This window comes from Martes martes (genome assembly GCF_963455335.1).
Source record: "Martes martes genome assembly, chromosome: 16".
Lineage (NCBI taxonomy): Eukaryota > Metazoa > Chordata > Mammalia > Carnivora > Mustelidae > Martes > Martes martes.
This window is the reverse complement of record NC_137904.1, coordinates 12420860-12443549: the sequence shown is the minus strand read 5'-3', so window position 1 is coordinate 12443549 and position 22690 is coordinate 12420860. Positions and strand designations below refer to the sequence as shown.

Genomic DNA, 22690 nt, shown 5'->3' with positions numbered 1-22690 from the left:
TTCCAGCTAATACATGAAAAGGAAAAAGAAAATTAGAACATCATCATTTTGCAACCTCTAATGAATTAAAGGGTCATCAGTGTTTGCTAATATACCAAGGAGGCCTCAACAAGGCATTATGTGCCTTCTGGGAGTATATACCAGATATCTGCCAAAAACATTTTGAAAAGAATCAAATCAGAATCTGATTAAGCCTCCAGATCCAACTAACAATATACTGGAAATACAGGGGACAGAGAAACATCTTAAATAACCCTTATTTAATAATCAATACAATCCATGTTGTATGAAATTCTAAATCAATACTGCCCAATAGAAGTGTATTGTCCAATAGAAATGTATTGCAAGTCACATATGTAATTTAAGGTTTTCTAGCAGACCCATTAAAAATAAAAGGAAACAAGTGAAATTTTTAATATTATTCAGCCTAATATATATGAATATTATAATCTCAACATGCAATCAATGTAAAAATTATTAATGAGACACTATCTTTTGTACTAAGACTTTGAAATATGACACGCATTTTTTTTCATTTTTTTTAAGATTTTTTTTTTTAAGATTTTATTTATTTATTTGACAGAGAGAGATCACAAGTAGGCAGAGAGGCAGGCAGAGAGAGAGGAGGAAGCAGGCTCCCCGCCGAGCAGAGAGCCCGATGCGGGGCTCGATCCCAGGACCCTGGGATCACGACCTGAGCCGAAGGCAGAGGCTTTAACCCACTGAGCCACCCAGGCACCCCAAGATTTTTGTTTTTATTTGACAGAGCGAGATCACAAGTAGGCAGAGAGGCAAGCAGAGAGAGAGGGGGAAGCAGGCTCCCCGATGTGCAGAGAGCCCGATGCGGGGCTCGCTCCCAGGGCCCTGAGATCATGACCTGAGCCAAAGGCAGAGGCTTAACCCACTGAGCCACCCAGGTGCCCCATGACACGAATTTTAAATTTACAGGGCATTCCAATTTGGAATAGTTACATTTCAGGTGCTCAACAGCCATAAGTGGGTAGTGGCTATTCTACTGGGCAACAGTACAAATAAGTACAAATAACAGTACAAAGAAAGTACAAATAATGTGGGTTTCTTCAACCAATTATTACAAGGAGAAAAAAAGAGGGAAGCGGGAAACTCTAGCCTAAAAGTGACCTAGGAGACAATATCAACCAATCATAACATATGAATCAACCAGGAAAACAAATACCAAGTCAACATTTGATAATATTAAGAATTTTTGCTGATTTATAGCTGAAACCATGGTAATATACTTAACATTAAAAAACATGTTATGGATATATAACAAGATATTTATTGATGAAATTACATAATGTATATGCTTGAAAATAATTAATGAGAGAGGGTAAGATTACAAATGAAATATGATTATCCAGTGGCTGATCATTGTTGAACACAGGCATTAGGTACAAAGGGATTCATGAAAGCACTCTCTCTTCTTTTGTATACATACAGTGCATAATATTTGTCAAGTACTGATCTAAGGCCTTGTTATGTAATGACTGAATCCTCCCATTAAGGAAGGTGCTAATAAGAAAAGTGAAACATGAAAAGGTTCCATGTCTTGTCCAAGTTCTCATAAAGGTAAAGTCTAGATGCAAATTCAGACAGTTTGACCCCAGAATTCAAACTCATAATCCCTAACTCTATGATCTAATAAACTAAAGACCCTGATTAGCTGATCAGCCAAAAGTCTCAAGTTAGATTTGATTTGTCCATGATTTGCTCTGTATCAGAAGAAACAGATTTCCTCTGGGGTGTTTTCCTGCCATAGATCTGTATCCTTGTCAACTGTTTAACCCCTTTATTTATTTGTACCTGAAAGTCCATGAAACAAACTTTTCATTCTGCTAATAATAAACTACAGCTAATATGGGAGAGAATGACAGTACATAATCTTTACTGTTAAACACTTCACATGTCACTCAAAGTGTAATGAACTTACTGGGCTTCATTTTCTTTTCCCACCAAGAGCTAAGCCCCAAGTTAAGAAGGCCCTCAGCTCTCACCTTTGGCTTACCCTGAGGTTCTGTGAAAGCAAGAGTTGTAAACTCCTACTTAAGACTAGGAAGAGAAGGTATGCCCAGCACATACAAAAATCTTTTGACAAATGCTAGAAGACCTGCTGGTTTGAGACGTTTAAGGAAATCTGTGTCCAGTCATTAATTACTATGTCGACCAAGCAGATATTTCAAAGACTGCACATGACAAAGAATACAGACTTTACTGAATTAGTCCAGAAAAGTCACGAAACATAACAGCACAGCAGCAGCAGCAACAACAAACCCTGGGGACCGCAGAATCTGACTTCTAGAGTTGCTGCATCATTTTATTTAAAATATGTGTTTTGAAGAAGAGTTGTAAGATACACAAAGAGACAAGAAAGCGTGGGCCATGGTTAAAGAGAAGTCAATGGAAAATGTCCTTAAGGAAGCCAAGAAGTTGTACTTACCAAATGAAGACGTTAAATGAATATTAAAAGTATATTCAAAGATCTAAAAAGCTCATCTAAAGAATTAAAGGAAATTATGAAAATGGCATCTCACAAAATAGAAATTCTGTAGTTGAAAAATATAATAACTGAAATAAAAAATTCACTAGAGACGTTCCCTGAAAGGAAAGAGCAAACTGAGCCGCAGTAGAGTGTGAATGTTTGTGTTTCCTTCTCCGTCCCCACTTTCATGTGTCAAAATCATAATGCCCAGTGTGATGACATTAGGAAGTCCGGCCTCTAGGAGACACTTAAGTCATGAAGGTGGAACCCTCATGAATGGAAGTAATGCCTTAGTAAAGTAGCTCCAGAGAGATCCCTAGCTCCTTCTGCCACGTGAGAGTACAGTGAGAAGGCTGTGACCCAGAAGACAGCCTTCATCTGAACATGCTGGCACACTGATATCAGACATCCAGCCTTCAGAACTGTGATGAATAAGTTTCCATTCTCTATAAGCCACCCAGTCTTGTGTCCATAGAAGCCCAAACAGATTAAAATAAGCAGGCAAAAAAGAGAGAGAGAGAGAGAATGGGTACCTTGAAAAAGATAAAATGACATTATTTAGACTGAGGAACAGAGCAAAAAACAATGAAAAAAGTGAACAGAACTTCAGAGACTTGTGGAACAATGAGCATACCAATAAATGCATGATGGGAGTCCATGAAGGAGATGGGAAAAAGAGGCAGAAAAAATATTCAAATAAATAATGGTTGGGGCACCTAGATGGCTCAGTCGATTGAGCATCTGCCTTCTGCTCAGACTGTGATCCCAGGGTCCTGGGATAGAGCCCTGCATTGGGCTTCCTGCTCAGTGGGGAGCCTGCTTCTCCCTCTCCCTCTGTCCCCCTCTCATGCTCTCTCTCTCATGGTTAAAAAAAAAAAAACAAAACTCCCCAAATTTGGTGAATATTAATCTGCACATACAAGAAGCTCAATGAACACTAAGTAGGATAAAATCAGAGACCCCTGCCTACATATGTCATAGTCAAACTGATGAAAAGACAGAGAATCTTGAAAGAAGCAAAACAGAAGGGACTCCTTATGTGCAAGGGATCTTCAATAATGATGTCAGTTGATTTCTAAGCAGAAATCAGTGAAAGTAGAAGGCTGTGTTACAACATTCAGAATGATGGAAGAAAAAAAGTCAACAAAGAACTCTATAGCCAGCAAAATTATCCTTAAAAAATGATATATAGGGGCGCCTGGGTGGCTGGCTCAGTGGGTTAAAGCCTCCGCCTTCGGCTCAGGTCATGATCTCAGGGTCCTGGGATTGAGCCCCGTGTCGGGCTCTCTGCTCAGCAGGGAGCCTGCTTCCCTTCCTCTTTCTCTGCCTGCCTCTCTGCCTACTTGTAATCTCTGTCTGTCAAATAAATAAATAAAATCTTAAAAAAAAAATGATATATAAAAAATGAGAGAATTCACTGCTAACACATCTGGCCTGCACTAAATTCATCTCAAGTAAAATGAAAGGACACTAGACAGTAACACAAGTCCACATAAAGAAATAATAAACACCAGTAAACATAACTCTACAGATAACAATATAAACATATTTTTATCTGTAAATTTTTCATTTCTTATTTTCCATTTTTTTTTATCCTTTAAAGATTTATTTATTTGTGGGGCGCCTGGGTGGCTCAGTGCGTTAAAGCCTCTGCCTTCATGAGCTCAGGTCATGATCTGGGGTCCTCGGATCGGACCCCGCATCAGGCTCTCTGCTCGGCAGGGAGCCTGCTTCCCCCTCTTTCTTTACCTGCCTCTCTGCCTACTTGTGATCTCTCTCTGTCAAATATATAAACAAAATCTTTTAAAAAATTGTTATTAGAAGCCAAGAAAGGTTGGGACGCCTGGGTGGCTCAGTTGGTTAAGCAACTGCCTTCGGCTCAGGTCATGATTCCAGCGTACTGGGATCGAGTCCCACATCCGGCTCTCTGCTCGGCAGGGAGCCTGCTTCTCCCTCTGCCTCTGCCTGCCACTGTGTCTGTCTGCCTGTGCGTGCTCTCTCTCTCTCTAATAAATAAATAAAATTTAAAAAAAAAAAAAAAAAGCCAAGAAAGGTATTTTGTAATGATAAACTGGTTAATTTATTAGTAAGACATAAAAAATTTAAACATATAAAAAAAAATTTAAACATATATTCCTTTAAAGGAATCTCAAAAAACAAGAAACAAAATTCATAGAATTGAAGAAACAAAGACAGAATCCAACAACAGACTTCAATGCCCCATTTTCAATAACAGTACAAGAAAGCAGAAGATCAACAAGGAAACAGGACTCGAACAGACATCTGTAGAACACTGAGGCATCCAATTATAGCAGAACATACATTCCCCTCAAGTGTACGTGGAATATTCTCCAAGACTGACCATATGTTAGGACACAAAGCAACTCTCAAAATTTTGAAAGACAAAGTATCACTTCTGATTACAATGAAATGAAACTACCAATCAACAAGAAAAAAACTAGAAAATTCAAAAACACATAAGAATTAAATAACTCTTAAAAAAACTGATGAGTCAAGAAATCACAAGGGAATTTAGAAAATACTTTGAGAAAAATGAAAATGAATTACTTTCTATCAAAACTTGTGGGAGACAGTGAAAGAAGTGCGTAGTTGGAAATGTGTACCTGTGAATGCCTACATTAAAAAAGAGAAAGATATCAAATCAACACTCTAAACTCATACCTTCTGGAACTAGGTACTATGCAGACCCGTACTCTGAAAACTATAAAATGCTGATGAAGGAAACTGAAGACAACACAAAGAAATGGAAAGATATGCCATGTTCATGGGTTGTAACAAACATTAACAAACATTTAACATGTAACAAACATTTAACAAACATTGTTAAAATGTCTATACTACCCAAAGCAATGTACAGATTAAATGCAACCCCTATCACAATACCAAGAGCATTTTTAACAGAACTAGAACAAACAATTCTAAAATTTGTATGGAACCACAAAGACCCCAAATAGCCAAAGAAATCTTGAAAAAGAAAAGTGAAACAAGGTATCACAATCCCAGACTTCAAGTTATGTTACAAAGCTGTAGTAACCAAAGCAGTAGAGGACTGGCACAAATACAGACACATAGATCAATGGAACAGAATAGAAAACCTAGATACAAAACCATAATTACATGGTCAATTAATCTTCGACAAAAGAAGAAAGAATATACAATGCAAAAAAGACAGTGTCCTCAGCAAAGGGGGTTGGGAAAACTGGACAGCTACCTGCAAATGAATGAAACTCGATGACTTTCTTACACCATACAGAAAAAATAAACTCAAAATGTATTAAAGACCTAAATGTGAGACCTGAAACCATAAAAATCCTAGAAGACCACACAGGTGGTCATTTCTCTGACATCAGCCATAGCAAAATTTTTTTAAGATATGTCTCCTGAGGCAAGGGAAAGAAAAGCAAAAATAAACTACTGGGACTACATCAAAACAAAAAGCTTCTGCACAGAGAAGGAAAGAACCAACAATCCAAAACAACGTATTGAATGGGAGAAGATATTTGCAAAAGACATATCTGATAAAGCACTAGTATTCAAAATATATAAAGAACTGATGACACTCAACAAAAACACAAATACTCCAATTAAAAAATGGACAAGAGGGGCGCCTGGGTGGCTCAGTAGGTTAAAGCCTCTGCCTTCGGCTCGGGTCATGATCCCAGGATCCTCAGATCGAGCCCCTGGGATCGATCCCCCTGGGATCGGCAGAGAGCCTGCTTCCCTGCCTCTCACCCTGCCTGCCTCTCTGCCTACTTGTGATCTCTCTCTGTCAAATAAATAAATTAAATCTTTTAAAATTTAAAAAAAAAGGACAAGAAGACTTTAACAGACATTTCTCTAAAGAAGACATTTGGCCAGCGGACACATGAAAAGATGCTCAACATCACTCATTAGGGAAATGCAAATCAAAACTACAATGAGATACCACCTCGCACCTATTAGAATGGCTAAAACCAAAAATCCAAAAGAACTGTTGGTGAAATTGTGAAGAAAAGGAACACGCATGCACTGCTGGTGGGAATTCAACCTGGTGCAGCCACTGTGGAAAACAGTATGGAGCTTCCTCAAAAAGTTAAAAATAGAACTACCCTATGATCCAGGAATTATATTTCTGGTTTTTTATGTAAAAATATGAAAACACTCATTTGGAAAGACATATGCACCCCTATGATTACTGCAGCATTATTTACGATAGGCAAATTATGGAAGCAACCCAAGTTGTCCATCGGTAGATGAATGGATAAAGAAGATGTGATATACATGAGTGTATACATAATGGAATATTATTCATCCATCAAAAATGAAACCTTGCCACTTGCAACAATACAAAAGGATCAAGAGAGTATAATCCTAAGCGAAATAAGTCAGTCAGAGAAGGGCAAATATCATATGATTTCACTCATATGTGGAATTTAAGAAACAAAACAAATGATTAAAGGAAAACAAAGAGAGAGAGACAAACCAAGAAACAGATTTTTAACTATAGAGAACAAACTGATGGTTACCAGGGGTGAGCTGGGTGGGGAGATGAAGGAAATCGGTGATGGGGATTAAGAGTACACTTACCAAGATAAACACTGAGTAATGTACAGAACTGCTGAATTACTATATTGTACACCTGAAACTAATACAACACTATATGTAACTATACCGGAAATAAAATTAAAACTTAATACAAAATAAATTTATACCTTAAGGAACTAGAAAAGGAAGAACTAGAAAAGGAACTAAATTTTTTTTTAAAGCAGAAGAAAATAATGAATATTAAAATGGAGATAAACGAGATAGAGAATAAAAAAAAAGAGAGAGAGAGAAAATCAACAAATGCAGAAGTTGGTTCTTTGAAAAGATTACAAACCCTTGGCTAGACAAAGAGAGAAGACTCAAAGTGCTAAAATCAGGAATGAAAAAGGAGACATTACTACTGACCTTACAGAAATAAAAAGGATTATACGAGAATACTAGGAACAACAGTATGCCAACAAGTTAGAAAACCTAGGTAATATGGGCAGATTCCTAGGAAAGACACAAACTACCAAAACTGACTCAAGATGACAAAGAAAATACAAATAGGTCTATAATAATTAAACTTCCCACAATAAAAGCCCAGGTTCAAGTGGCTTCCCTGAATTCCATCAAACATTTCAAGAAGAATACCAATCTTTCACTAACTCTCCCAAAAAATGGAAGGAAATAATTCTCATCTCATTCTATGAGGTCAGTGTTACTAAAACAAGACAGACGTAAAATTTAAGGAAGAACCAGGCAGAATTAATTCAGTCTGATTCAGTTTGAATCCCGCAACAAAGAAAACACAGCCAAATGCGATTTACCCCAGGAATACAAAATTCATTTAATATCTTAAAATCAACCAAGGTAACACATCATATCAGTAGAATAAAAAACAAAACCCACACAATTATCTTAACAGACTCAAAAAATTATGTGACAAAACCCAACAAACCAGAAATAGAAGCAAGCTTCATCAACGTGATAAAGACCATCTATGTAAGCACTAATCTAACATCACACTTAATGGTGAATGGCCATATGCATTCCCCCTGAGATCACAAATCTCACAGATGTCCTCTCTCCTCACTTCTATTCAATACTGTACTGTAAGTTTTAGCAAGAAAAACTAGAGAAGAAAAAGAAATAGAAGGTATCCAGACTCGAAAGGAAAAAGGAAATTTCTATTTGGAAATGACATAATCTCTACTTACAGATGATACTATCTTGCATACAGAAAACCCTGAGGAGTCCACACTCGTGCACATGCACATACAAACAAACAAAAACCCTTTTACAATGAAAACTAGTTCAGCAAGGTTCAGGACACAAGATCAATATACATAAGTCAACTGTTTCTATACATTACCACTGAACATTCCAAATAAGAAATTAAGAAAAAAATCCATTTAAAAGAGCAAAAAGAATAAAACACTTAGGAATGAATTTAACAAAAGATGTGCAAGACTCACACATTAAAAGTGACAAAATACCATTGAAAGAGACTGAAGGACACTTAAATAAATGAGAGGACATTCCATATTCTTCCTACTAGAAAACGTAGTATTAACACAGGAATATTTCCCAAATTGATCAACAGTTTCAACACAAGCCCTAAGAAAAGTCTATCTGCCTTTTTGTAGCTATAGAAATGTTAGAAAGTATCACTGAAATACTGGTTCTACTCAAATGCACCTGAGTGGCTCAATCAGTTAAATGTCTGACTCTTGATCTCAGGTCAGGTCTTGATCTCAGGGTTTTGAGTTCAAGCCCCAAACTGGGCCCCATGGTAGGCGTGGAGCCTACTTAAAAAAAAAAAATTAAACAAAACAAAGCTCAGTACTTATAAACAGGATGCAGAATTTAAGAAAGAGCCAGACAGAATTAATCTTCTCCTAAGGACTTCCCGTCAGAATAAAAATAAACCACATGAATTATTCACCATGTCAAAAATAATGGTATTTTCCGACAGTTCATGATTCAAAGTCTAAAACTATTAATGTTTTTACCTTAAAAATTTTTAAGTCTAAACTGTCATATGTTAAAGGACAAATTTAAGGGGCGCCTGGGTGGCTCAGTGGGTTAAAGCCTCTGCCTTTGACTCCGGTCATGATGCCAGGGTCCTGGGATCGAGCCCCACATCGGGCTCTCCACTCGGCGGGGAGCCTGCTTCCTCTTCTCTCTCTGTGCCTGCCTCTCTGCCTACCTGTGATCTCTATCTGTCAAATAAATAATAAATAAAATCTTAAAAAAAAAAAAAGGACAACTTTAAGAATGATTGGCCCAGTATTAAATTTCAAAAAGACTACATAAAAATTATGTGGAAGAGTCTCAGAATGTATGTTGTCACAGAAGCAAAAAGAAAAGCCCAGTTTCACATAAAATATTCTTGGAATAAAACCAAATTCCAAAGTGTAATTTTAAAAACTTAAAAACATAATTCTGGAAAAAAAAAAGGAGCTGAACTTCAACATACTCTCTTTTTTTAAACCATAATTATCTACAAGACAGGAAGAATATAAATGGGGAAGACAGTCTCTTCAACAAACGGGTGTTGGGAAAGCTTGACAGCTACATGCAAAAGAATGAAACTGGACCACCTTTTTTTTTTTTTTTAAAGATTTTATTTATTTATTTGACAGACAGAGATCACAAGCAGGCAGAGAGGCAGGCAGAGAGAGAGGAGGAAGCAGGCTCCCTGCCGAGCAGAGAGCCCGATGCGGGGCTCGATCCCAGGACCCTGGGATCATGACCTGAGCTGAAGGCAGAGGCTTTAACCCACTGAGCCACCCAAGTGTCCCTGGACCACCTTCTTATACCCCACACAAAAATAAAGTAACAATGAATTAAAGACCTAAATGTAAGACCTAAAACCATAAAACATCTAAAAGAAAACAAGGACAGAAAACTCTTGGACACTGGCCTTAGCAACAGTTTTCTGGATCTGTCTCCTCAGGCAAGGGAAACAAAAGCAAAAGTAAACAACTCGGACCATATCAAACTTAAAAGCTTTTGCACAGCGGAAGAAACCACCAACACAAGAAGGTATTTGCAAACGATGTATCTGATAAGGGGGTAATATCCAAAATACAAAAAGTGCATACAATTCAGCAAAACCCCCAACTAACCCAATTAAAATTGGGCAGGGGACCTGAACAGGTATTCTTCCAAAGAGGACATACATACAGATGGCCAACAGACACATGAAAGGATGCTTAACATCATTAATTACCAAAGAAATGCAAATCAAAACTACAATGAGAAAATACAGCTGTCAGAATGGCTAAAATAAAAAAGACAAGAAATAACAAGAATTGGCAAGGGTGTGGAGAAAAGGGGCCACTTGGGCACTGTCGGCGGGGATGCAAGCAGGTGCAGCAGCTATGGAAAACAGCATGGAGGTTCCTCAAAAAAATTAAAAATAGGATGACCATATATGATCCAGTAATTCCACTGCTACTTACCCAAAGAAAATGAAAACACTAATTCAAAAAGACATATGCACCCTTATGATTACTGTAGCATTATTTCCAATAGCTAAGATACAGAAGCAATCCAAGTGTCTACCAAAAGATGAACAGATAGGGACGTCTGGGTGGCTCAGTCGGTTAAGCAGCTGCCTTCGGCTCAGGTCATGATCCCAGCGTCCTAGAATCGAGTCCCACATTGGGCTCCTTGCTCTGCCGGGAGCCTGTTCTGCCTCTGCCTGCCACTCTGCCTGCCACTCTGCCTGCCTGTACTCTCTCTGTCTCTCTGACAAATAAATAAATAAAATCTTAAAAAAAAAAAAAGGATGAATGGATAAAGATGTGAGATATGTATACTATACAGCCATAAAAAGGAAAAATGGACCTAGAGGGTATTATGCTAAGTGAAATAAATCAAGGACAGACACCACATGACTACAGATACATGTGAAATCTAAAAAAACAAAACAAAATGAACAAACAAAAAACAGAAACAAGCTCCAAAATATAGAGACCAAACCAGTGGTTCCTAGGAGGGGAGGGTAATGAGTGAAAGAGGTGAAGGGGATTAGGAGGTACAAACTTCCAGTTATGAAATAAATAAGTCACAGAGAAGAAAAGTACAGTATAGAGAGTACAGTTAATAATACTGTAAAAAAACTGTAAAAAAATACTGTGAAAAACTACTTTTTATGGGAAAGATGGTTAACTACAGCTACTGTGGTGAGCACTGTGTACTGTATAGAGTTGTCCAATCACTAGGCTAGACACCTGAAACTAGTAAAATTTGTACATCAACTATACTTCAACAAAAAATTTTTTAAAAATTTAAACCCCACAATTCTAAAAGTATCAACAGAAGCCAAAGATTTATGTAAGTCATTAATGAGAGTTCAGCTGCTTCAAAGTAGATACAAAAATAGGTATCTACTGATAGCAGAAAAAAGAATGCCAGAATAAGACATGTCTACTATGACACTGAAAGGGTATACATTAATTTTTTGCCTTATTTCTTATTTCTAAGTTTTAGATAATTTTTCTTACATAATTCATAAATTTCTGACTTCGTTATTTTTTGAAAAAGTCAGGTGGATTCTGTACTCACAAGGAAGAAAGTAAGCTTAAATGATAATGAAATAAAAAATCTAAACTAATGTAAACACATCTTAAGAATGTTTCCACTCAAAAAAAAAAAAAAAAGAATGTTTCCACTCACATTGATGCATTCTTGGTTTTTGTTTTTGTTTTTAATTTTTATTTATTTATTTGAGAGAGACAGAGTGTGAGAGACAGCAGGGGAGAGGGGCAGAGGGAGAAGGGGAAACAGACTCCCAGCTGAGCGGGGAGCCAGATTCCAGGCTCGATCCCAACACCCTGGGACAAAGGCAGACGCTTAACTCACCGATCCACCCAGGTGCCCATGCTTGGTATCGTTAATGATATTGAGTCTCACAATGCAAATCGAGAATCAGAGAATGTCATGAAGGATACTTCATCAATTAGCAATGACAATGGGACCATCTGCCACCGTAGGGCTGCCACCACTGAGAGAAATGAAATCTGCCAAATGGATGGGACCGGCCCTGGGGTTACTACACCTATCAAGCAAGATGGTGTTCACTGTAAACGTGCAATGAACTAGGAACATTAAGAACCAGGGGCAGTAAAAGAGACCCTTCTCCGTCCCCTTACATACATGTTAAGTATTACCTTTACCAGCTTTGGCTCTTCTGGCTGAAGGTGAAGATCGTTATCTGCCTGGGAATTTTCAGGATTCTGAGGGGATACAGGATAAGATCGTTCAGTGACAGGCTGCCTAGACCTATAGCAGAGCCTCAACAAGCAACATCCGTCCACGGTGGATATGGCATATACAGGATAACCTCTTTTGTTGTTTTATTTAGGGCTGAAATGAATGTCCTGGAGTAACATCCAATTATAATTTCTTTGGCCTTGTTTAAGACAAGGACAAACATAAGACTGAGACAGATACAGGGGTGCCTGGGGGGCTCAGTGGGTTAAGCCTCTGCCTTTGGCTCGGGTCATGATCTTGGGGTCCTGGGATCGAGCCCCACATCGAGCTTTCTGCTCCATGGGGAGCCTGCTTCCCCCTCTCTCTCTGCCTGCCTCTCTGCCTACTTGTGACCTCTGTCTGTCAAATAAATAAATAAAATCTTAAAACAAAAAAAAAAGACTGAGACAGATATAACCGCATAGTTTCTAAAGCAGGCTTCCAACAAAGAACCTATCACAACAAAAATAAATTTATAAAAAGAGGCCTTCAGATGCCACACAATTTTCCCTTTAGATGTAGGGTTGAAATGTATTTCTCAGAAACGATCTCTCTCACTCAGGAAAAGTACTCAAAACCTGCCAACACTATGTATTTTTCGCAGCTGAAAATCATTACAGTGTTGTGGGGGATCCCAGGGACCATCTCATTCAGGAAGTATTTCAGGGACTTCTCACTATATTGTTTTCTTCCAAACCTTATAAACTGCATCCCCATGAGGGCCTGATTTTATAGATAAAATGATCTTTTATTGTATCTTTCCATTAGCACTTAACAATTTTAGGTTTTATGTGTGCCATTTTAAAAACTATGGGTAATATAACTACCTAAAGTCCATGGCAAAAAAATGTTATCTTTCTCCTCTTCCAAGTTCTATCTAAAAAATATAAATATTTAGCTTCCCGAAAATGTGCACCTCAACATCTGGTAATTAGGGATGGGTCTGACCATGTCAATACTAGACAAATGCTTTGGATCTACTGATAAAATGCAATATTTTGGCTTTTATTTATCTTTTCTCTCTCTTTTTCAAAGGAAGGCTCCATGTGGAGGACCTGAACCCAAGATCCTAAGATCAAGATCTGAGCTGAGATCAAGAGTCAAACACTCAGGGCACCGGAGTGGCTCAGTTGGTTAAGTGTCTGCCTTCAGCTCAGGTCGTGATCCCAGGGTCCTGGGATCAAGGCCTGCATCTGGCTCCCTGCTCAGCTGGAAGCCTGCTTCCCCCTCTCCCTCTGACTGCTGCTCCCCCTGCCTGTGCTTTCTCCCTCTCTGTGTCAAATAAATAAATAAAATCTTAAAAAAAAAATCAGATGCTCAACCAACTGAAGCACCCAGGCGCCCCTCATTTCTCTTTCAAGGGTATGTTTTAAGGACTATTTTCACTGTACATCCCAACTACAAAGAATAAAAGATCACGACTGCAGGTTACTGTGGATTATTACTAGAACAAATTATATTTGTTGGTATCATCTTTCTTCGGGATCTCCTATTTCAGAAAGTCACTGCTAAAATATAGCTTTTATCAAATTAACACCTATCTCAAACACATTCACACACAAATACGTATGTATACTTAAATGTCTTCAGGGAAACATTAAAAGATTCAGCTTTAATATCTAATTCCCAGGCTTCTTTTTCACAAGTTTCCCACTGGAATCACTAGCTCACAGCACTGTTCTCTGCCACAGAGCCTTGCCCTTGAACTCGCTTCTCACCTAAAGTACCTTCACAAACACTTTAACACAATTTAAATCATTGGATCATTGTCTGGGTACCACCTTAAGTCTCACTGCCCTCATGAGCTTTTTCATTGACCGATTACGCCCTTACTTATGTCCCATTTCTTTTCTTTTTTTTTCTTTTAAGATTTTATTTATTTATTTATCTGTCAGAGAGAGGGAGAGAGAGTGAGCGAGCGAGCACAAGCAGGCAGAGGGGGAGAGAGAAGCAGGCTCCTGCTGAGCAAAGAGCCCGATGCGGGACTCAATCCCAGCACCCTGGGATCACGACCCAAGCCAAAGGCACGGGCCTGACTGTGCCATCCAGGGGTCTCCATTTCTCTTCTTTCATAGCAATCATCTCTTTATCATATGGCTAAGCAACTACCATTCACCTAAATAAATTATGTAACTGTTTCTTGTGTATGCCTTACTCAATGAGACTGTAAGTTCCCTACAGCCAAGCACTGTGTCTTAAACATTTTCTTTCTCTCCCTGTCATCTATTAAGCTCGATCACTTCTTAATGGGTAGAAAAGAGGAGATCACTGAGAGTGGGCACAAGGGGCATGGTCTAATGAAGAGGGTGTGTGGGTGTGTCTGTGTGTGTACATATTTTTCCAAAATTTCCTAAACAAAATTTCCAACTTAAAATATTCCATTCTTCTATCCCATAAATAAATGAAATTTCCTGGGAACTATACAAATTGAACATCAAAAGTAAATTTCCGGGAACCTGGGTGGCTCAGTGGGTTAAAGCCTCTGCTTTCGGCTCGGGTCATGATCCCAGGGTCCTGGGATCGAGTCCCACATTGGGCTCTCTGCTCAACAGGAAGCCTGCTTCGTCCTCTCTCTCTGCCTGCCTCTCTGCCTACTTGTGATCTCTGTCTGTCAAATAAATAAAATCTTAAAAAAAAAAAAAAGTAAATTTCCTAGACTATCTATCAAAACTAGCAAAAGTATTTTCTGAAAGCTCATGTGCCTTGATAATTGGTTCAATATGTATAATGAATCTTTTTATAGAGTCCACGCTTTACTATGATGAACCCAATTTCCATGGGTGAACAATCTGATTCAGTTACCAGAAGGGATGTGGGTGAGGTAGGGAAGTCACAGACTTCAGGAAAAACCGACATGCTCTCAACACAAGAAGCAGGTCAGGACCCAAAGAAACCCGAACTTACCAGAGGTCCAACTGAAAAAACCACAGCAGCCATAACCTCTTCCTCTGTGTTCCCCTCTCTGGCAAGAGTGGAGTCCTGCAGAGGCACACCCGAGAAAGAGAAAGAAGCCATGAAAACCCATCCTGCCTTGGAAATCGTAGACTTACCCAGCTGGAATCCTGACATTACAAGAAAGCAATGACGTCCCCAAAGAACACAAGATTAAATCAAAAAAAAAAAAAATGAGGAAAAAAACTCCAAAATCAGTGAGAAAAAATGATCCCTGATCCCTGAGATCTTGTCATTTTAATGCCATTAAATGTAGTCATGGCTAGCAGGCCAGACATTGTACAAGGTTCTTTTAATTTGAACTTCATATCAATCCAATGGGAATTATATTCCCATTCCACTGATCAGGAAAAGGAAGCTTAGAGAAATAATACTATTTATCCAAGGCAATGCATGACCCCAAATGAGTAATTCCAATGCTCACAACTTTTCCATTAAATCAACTTGCTACATGATGTGGAAGAAAATAATTTAATCTTTCTTTGCCACAATCACCTATTCATCTAAAAATGAAACATTCGAGGTGCCTGGGTGGCTCAGTGGGTTAAGCCTTTGCCTTTGGCTCAGGTCATGATCTGGGGTCCTGGGGTCCAGCCCCACATCAGGCTCCCCACAGCAGGAAGCCTGCTTCTCTCTCTCTGCCTGCTTGTGATCTCTGTCAAATAAATAAATAAAATCTTTAAAAAATAAATAAATAAATAAAAATGAAACATTCTAAGAATCTCTTCTTCCTATCTTTCATGTGATGATCAATTTACTAACATTTTCAGAGATTTCAGCTACAACTTGAAACTTAAAAGAAGCCCTGATATGTTTCTCTCAATCTCATATTCAAACAGATCTTTATCTAGTCATTCTGTATCAGGCAAACCCAAATAAGAAGGAAGCAGGGGAAAAAAAAAAAAAAGAATATGACCCAGCTAATGCTGAGTTTGGTTGCAAAACGAGAGTCTACAAACTCTTACAAAAATGTTTGTAAATGTTTGTAAACATTCTCTTAATTAAAGGGCAAAGTTTCAGGATGATGCTGCAAGACACAGAAAAGGGCAGTGGTGCAATAAGAATTAAGCTTCCCAGATTTTGTGAAATTCTTTTTTGACAGTTTCCTAGGAAGTCTGATGCTCTCACCATGCAGTAGGGCTTGTGGGGCCCAAGGGAATCTATGCAGGATTATGCTGAGTCTGTCCCTGCTTTACATAGTCCATTTGCCTCCATTAAGAATTCATATCCAAGACCTTTGTATTCAAAAGCCTAGTCCAAAGAACAGCAAAATAAACATTACTGGGGAGCTTGTGAAAATGCAAACTTTGAGGTCCAATTCCAGAACCTATTGAATCAAGAATCAACTTTTTAATAAGATCCCTAGCTGATTCATGTGCACACACCAAAGTTTAAGACAATATGGATCTAATAAAGATCATGCCAACAAATGGACAACCTAGAAGAAATTAGTAATTCCTAAAACATACAATCTACCAAGACTGAATCATGAAGAAAGAGAAAATCTGACAGACTGAATACTAGTAAGGAGATTGAATCAATAATAAGAAGTCTCTCAAAAAACAAAGTCCAGGACAAGGTGGTTTCATTGGTGAATTCCACCAAACATTTAAGAAGAATTAGTACCAATCCTTCTCAAACTCTTCCAAAGAACATAGAGGAAGGAACACTTTCAAACTCATTTTACGAGGTCAGCATTATCGTGATACCAAAACAAGGCAAAGACACCACAAGAAAAGAAAATCAGACATCACTAACCCTCTTGAATATGGATGCAAAAATCCTCAACAAAATACGAGCAAACTGAATTCAACAATACATCAAAAGGATCATACACAATGACAAAGTGGGATTTATTCCAGGGATCCAAGAATGGTTCAACATCTGCAAGTCAATCAATGTGATGTTCACCACATTAACAAAATGAAGAATAAAAATGATATGATCATCTCAAGCGATGCAGAAAAAGCATTTGGCAAAATTCAGCATCCATTTATGATAAAAGCTCTCAATAAAGGCCATATATGACAAGACCACAGCTAACATACTCAGTGGTGAAATGATAGAGCTTCTCATCATTGCCCATTCTCATCATTTATATTCAGCATAATATTGGAAGTCCTAGCCACAGCAATTAGGCAAGAAAAAGAAATCAAAACTATACAGATTGGAAAAGAACCATTACTATTCGCAGATGACATAATATTATATAGCGAAACCCCTAAAGACTCTGCTGAAAAACTGTTAGGATAAACAAAAAACGGTTAGGATACAAATCAACTTACAAAAATCAGTTGTGTTTCAATACACTAATAATAAACTGTAAGAAAGAGAAATTAAGAAAATAATCGCACTTAGAATGGCATCAAAAAGAATAAAATACCTAGGGATAAATTTAACCAAGGGGCTGAAAGACCTATACATTGAAACCAGAAGACATTAAATGGAAAGATATTCTGTGCTCAAGGATTAGAAGAACCAATATTGTTAAAATGTCCACACTACCCAAAGCAATTTATAGGTTTAATACAATCCCTATAAAGTACCAACAACATTTTTCACAAAACTAGAACAAAGGATACTAAAATTTCCTTAAGGTTTCCTCAAAAAATTAAAAATAGTACTGCATTTTCCAGCAATTCCACTTCTGGGCATTTATCTGAGAGAAAAAAAAACCCTACCTCAAAAAGATATCCACACTCATACGTTCACTGTAGCATTAATTACAATAGTCAAGAAATGGAAGTGTTTGTTGACAGATGAATAGATAATATAATACCCTCAGAGGAATATTATTCAGCCATAAAGAAAGAGAAGGAAATCTTGCCATTTGTGAAAATGTGGATGGACTATGAGGGCATTTCACTAGGTGAAACAAGTTAGACAGATGTAGACAACTATCACCTCGCTGCTATGTGGAATCTAAAACAACAAACCAAACAACCCCCTACCCCAAACTTGAACTCATACATACAGAGAACAGATTGCCAGAGATGATTGCCAGAGGCGGGGGTGAGCAGTGGACAAGATGGGCAAAGGTAGTCAAAAGCCAGAAACTTCTAGTTATAAAATAAGGAAGTCCTGGAGATGTAATGTACAGAATGATGACTATAGTTAATTATACTGTATTATATATTTTAAGTGGATAAGGGTAAATCCTAAAAATTCTCATCACAACAAAAAAACCTATAACTATGTGTGATGATGGATATTAACTAGATTTGTAATGATCACCTTGTTATCTATATCTATAATGATTATTTTATATACCTGAAACTAAGATAATATTTATGTCAATTATATTTCAATTAAAAAATGAAGTACTAAGAATCTCTGTAGATGAAGAAAAGAAAGCAAGCTCTCATTATAAACACACATACATACACTAAAATGAATCATCATGCCAGGGGGTGGGGAGGTGGGGGGCACATGGGTGGCTCAGTTGGTTAAGTGTCCAACTCTTGATTTTGGCTCAGGTCATGATCTCAGGGTCATGGGATTGAGCCCCATGTGGGGCTCCATGCTCAGTGGGAAGTTCTGCTTGAGCTTCTCTCTCTTCCTCTCCTTCTGTCCCTCTGCCTGCTCTCATATGCTCTCTCTCTAGAATAAAATAAATAAAACCTTAAAAAAAAACTGAATATATGACGTTCTCTAACCATGATATAGTAGAATTACAAATGTAAGTTTGGAGAGGGGGGAGAAAAACCCAATCACCAGGAAATTAAAATAGATCCTCCTGAGTACTTATTAAGTCAAAGAGAGAACTTTAATTGCCAGTGAAATAGAAAATGAGAGAATTATAGGTTAAAAACTCATGGGTTGCCAAAACTTTTACAAAGATAAAATTTATATCCCTAAATACATGCAACTGACATTTTTAAAAATAAAAATACTAAACATTCAACTATATAAGAGAAATAATTAACAAGCAAACCATAAAGAAAAAATAATAAAGAAACTAATAAGAAAACAAAACAGTTGACAAAGGCAGGAGCTGATTCTCTAAATAATGAAATACATATGCCACTGGCCAAAGAAGAAAAATACCAGTAAATCAAAAATAGAGACAAGAAAGGGGCTATAACATATAAATCATCTTAAAACTGTATGCCAATAAAAATAAAATTTCCCAAAGAACAATTTTTGTTTAAAAATGTTCTAAGACTGACTCAAACGGCAGGAAACTTATGTGGGCCAAAGTAGCAAATACTGCTAATTGCATTCCAACGTCCAGTCTCCCCTTTTATACCGACAAAAGCTTGAAATCTCAGCTGGACACAAGGCCACCCAGGTAGAGACATTTCCCAGCCACCACATAGGCAGGTGTGCCCACGTGACTAAATGATAGCAAATGGGATTTAAACAAGAGAGCTGACGTCATATCTTTAAAGTGAGTGTGTGGCCTCCAGTTCCTCATTTCCACTTCCAAAGGCCTGGAATGCAACGGACTGAAAGTGAGCCAGCCTCTGCCATAGGTTAGACAACACACCCAGGAGGTGCCGAACCGAAAAGTTGAAAGGAAACTGGGTTTCCAGATGACCTAATGGATGAGAGCTGCCTACCCCTATCACTTCGGGCCACCTAACAGCTCAGACTTCTGTATGAGAAAAAAACAGGCTTTCTTGTTCAAATCACATAGACTCTCTTAAAGCTGAAAAATGAATTTCCTAATTAGTAGAATGAGTGGCCCTGAAAGAAAAATGGCAAGTTCTCAGGTAAGCAGGGGAGAGTAGGGTTTTAGTTAAATCAAAAAAACATGTGAGGGGGGTGCCTGGGTGGCTTAGTGGGTTAAGCTTCTTCTCTGGGCTCAGGTCATGATCTCAGGGTCCTGGGATCGAGTCCCACATTGGGCTCTCTGCTCAGCGGGGAGCCTGCTTCCCCCTCTCTCTGCCTGCCTCTCTGCCTACTTGTGCTCTCTGTCAAATAAATAAATAAAATCTTAAAAAAAAAAAAAAATGACCTGAAGAGTGCATGGGTGGCTCAGTGGGTTGAGCATCTGCTTTCAGCTCTGGTGGAGATCTCGGATCCTGGGATCAATCCCCGAACTGGGCTCCCTGCTCAGCCCAGAGACCGCTTCTCTCTCTCCTTCTGCCCCTCCCCGTTTGTGCTCTCTCTCAAATAAAGAAAATCTTAAAAAAAAAAAAAAAAGAATGACATGAGTCATCATTGCTTTTTAAATTTGTAAGGATTAATAAACTCCCCCTTGGCAATATGCCATATAGATAATGCTAGCTCAATATGTTTAATACCAAACTGTGCCATACACATCTTTTAAAGTTTTATCATCAGAATAACCAATGCTACCTAAAATTCAATAAATTGAGCCTGATCTCAGTTATGCAAAAATAATGCACAGAGACAAAGATAGCATGTGAGTAAGCCAAAAGTACACTGTAACCTGAGTGCTGGGCCTGAGGTGTTTACCTTTCCTTCTGTTTTTCTTCACTTTCCACGTAGACAATAAGGAGGAGTTTGGTGTAGGTTCTAACTTCGGTTTGGCTACTGTGGAGACACGTCCACAAGCAAACCACTTGAGCACAAGGCAAATCATCCGAGCAGTTGCTCCTTTCACCTCTGACATTACACAGAAGATATCCAGGCTGATACTTCATTCACCACAGTCGTAATTTCCTAGATATTTTTTCTGGATATTGCGACTTCACCCATACCCTGCCTACCCAAGCGCTGCGGAAGTCTCAGGGACTTGAGAAATTTCTCTCGCTGTGGCTCCCAAGCCAGCTTTGTTATTTGAAAATAACGAAGGGGACCATATTCTTCGTGAGAACTTCAGCGCCTTGGACCAGCGCAGCATTTCCCAACCAAAGCAATGATGCCGTTACCACGTCAGGGAGAGACAAGGGACTTAAAAGTGATGATGTTCAATGCCATAAAATGAGGCCGGGAAAAACTGCCCCAGGCACCGAAAGACGGGCGTCCGTCCACCTGTCAGGTCACCGGGTGTGAAACCCGGCCGTCCCCGCCGCTTCAGAAGCCGGCAGGAAGCCTCTCCTCCCTACCCCTTCGCCCCCTTCTCCGAAGAGCGCATCGGGCGTCCCCCTCCTCCCTCCGTCAAAGGCGCGGGCTGGGAGGAGGCGGCCCGCCCCGGTCCAAGCACGCAAGCCGGGGCCCCGCGCCAGGCGCTTCCCAACCCCCGAACCGCGCCCGCCGCCGAGGGCACCGACAGCTCCCGAGCCCGGCCAGCGGGAGACCGAGCCGAAAGCCAGGCAGGAGGCCCAGCCCCAGTCGCCTCTCCGGTGGGCGTGTCGGCTCAGGGACCGGGACTCTGGACGAACCGGCCACGCCCCGGACGCCGCCGGGAGCCAAGCGCCGAGGGAGGGGCAGCGGAGAACCGGAGCCTGGCGCCGGGGGCAACAAGTACCTGGCTGCCGAACTGAGGACAACTGCTGCCACTCGCAGAGCGGGGCGGGAACGCTTCCATCAATGGCGCCGGCTTGGCGGGGCCGGCCTCCAGGCAAGCCAGTGCGCCTGCGCAGCCGGGGCTCCCGAACTACAGCGCCCAGAATCCTCAGCGCGGAGCGGGGTTTTGTTTTTGGTTTTGGTTTTTTTGCCCCCCATTTTTCTTCTTTTTCTTCTACTCTTTTGTCTGCGTTTAAGACGGAATTGGATGTGTTTATCGACAATTTGGGTGACCTAAAAAATCTATTCAAATTGAACAAACTCGTATTGAGAGACTATAACCATGTGTCAAGCATTAGCACGAGCGAGGCAAAAAATGACACCACCTCTTGACTCTGAACGTTTCAGGGTGACTAAAGAAATAAAGTCAATGATAGAAGATACAAGCCTTTTGTAAGTTAGCTAACACTTCGGATGCCGGTAGAGTTGGTAAGTGCGTGTGCGCACTTTCGCTTGTCTTTCTTGAATGAAAAATTGGTAATCCTTTCATTATAATTTCTGGGTTTTTGATCTAGAGCTTCCTTCCTCAGCTCATCCAAATTAAAAAATAATTAATATTTATATTAATTTATAGTAATATTTTCTTATTCATATTGATTTTTATTATATTATTATATATTATATATGATAAAGCATGTTTTCTTTGCCTCAGTTCCATGGTTTAATGCCCGAAGGCCATATTTTCCATAGTGAAACAGGCTCCATAAAGTCTCTAGGGCAGCTTCCCTCGATGAAACCACTTCCTCCCTAACCCAGTCCTACTCTGTGTGCCTTGGATTGTATGCTGCTGTGATTGTGTATGGGGCCCACACAGGGTGAGCATATGGGGAGCATATGACATATGGGGATCTGCAGGGAAATAGCTCAGTGAAGCTGAACGTTGTAGAACTGGGTTCTTGGGATCTCAAAAAGCCAGTGGATACCTTTGGAGAAAGTATGACATATGACACTTGAACTATGAAAGGAAAAAATTTAAGTGGGAAATCAAACTCCTGGAGATAATATATCAGAAATGAAAAAAGAAAAAAAACA

At 39.2% G+C, this 22690-nt stretch overlaps 1 protein-coding gene across 4 annotated transcripts in view; it reads right to left on the bottom strand.

Moving 5' to 3' along the window:
- Positions 1–21698, bottom strand: part of ZNF624 (zinc finger protein 624) — a 34105-nt gene extending 12407 nt beyond the window's left edge. For 2 of the 4 annotated variants that reach the window (XM_080826483.1, XM_080826484.1), the window contains exons 1-4: positions 21621–21687; positions 20202–20370; positions 15194–15268; positions 12208–12273 (exon numbers count right to left, since the gene is read on the bottom strand). In XM_080826483.1, coding sequence (XP_080682609.1) covers positions 12208–12273; positions 15194–15268; positions 20202–20237 — 177 coding nt within the window. In that variant the 5' untranslated portion in view covers positions 20238–20370; positions 21621–21687. Of the gene's footprint in view, positions 1–12207; positions 12274–15193; positions 15269–20201; positions 20371–21620 lie in introns of all 4 variants that reach the window. The other 2 variants (XM_080826482.1, XM_080826485.1) reach the window with 2 other exon arrangements.
- Positions 21699–22690: the final 992 nt, after the last annotated feature.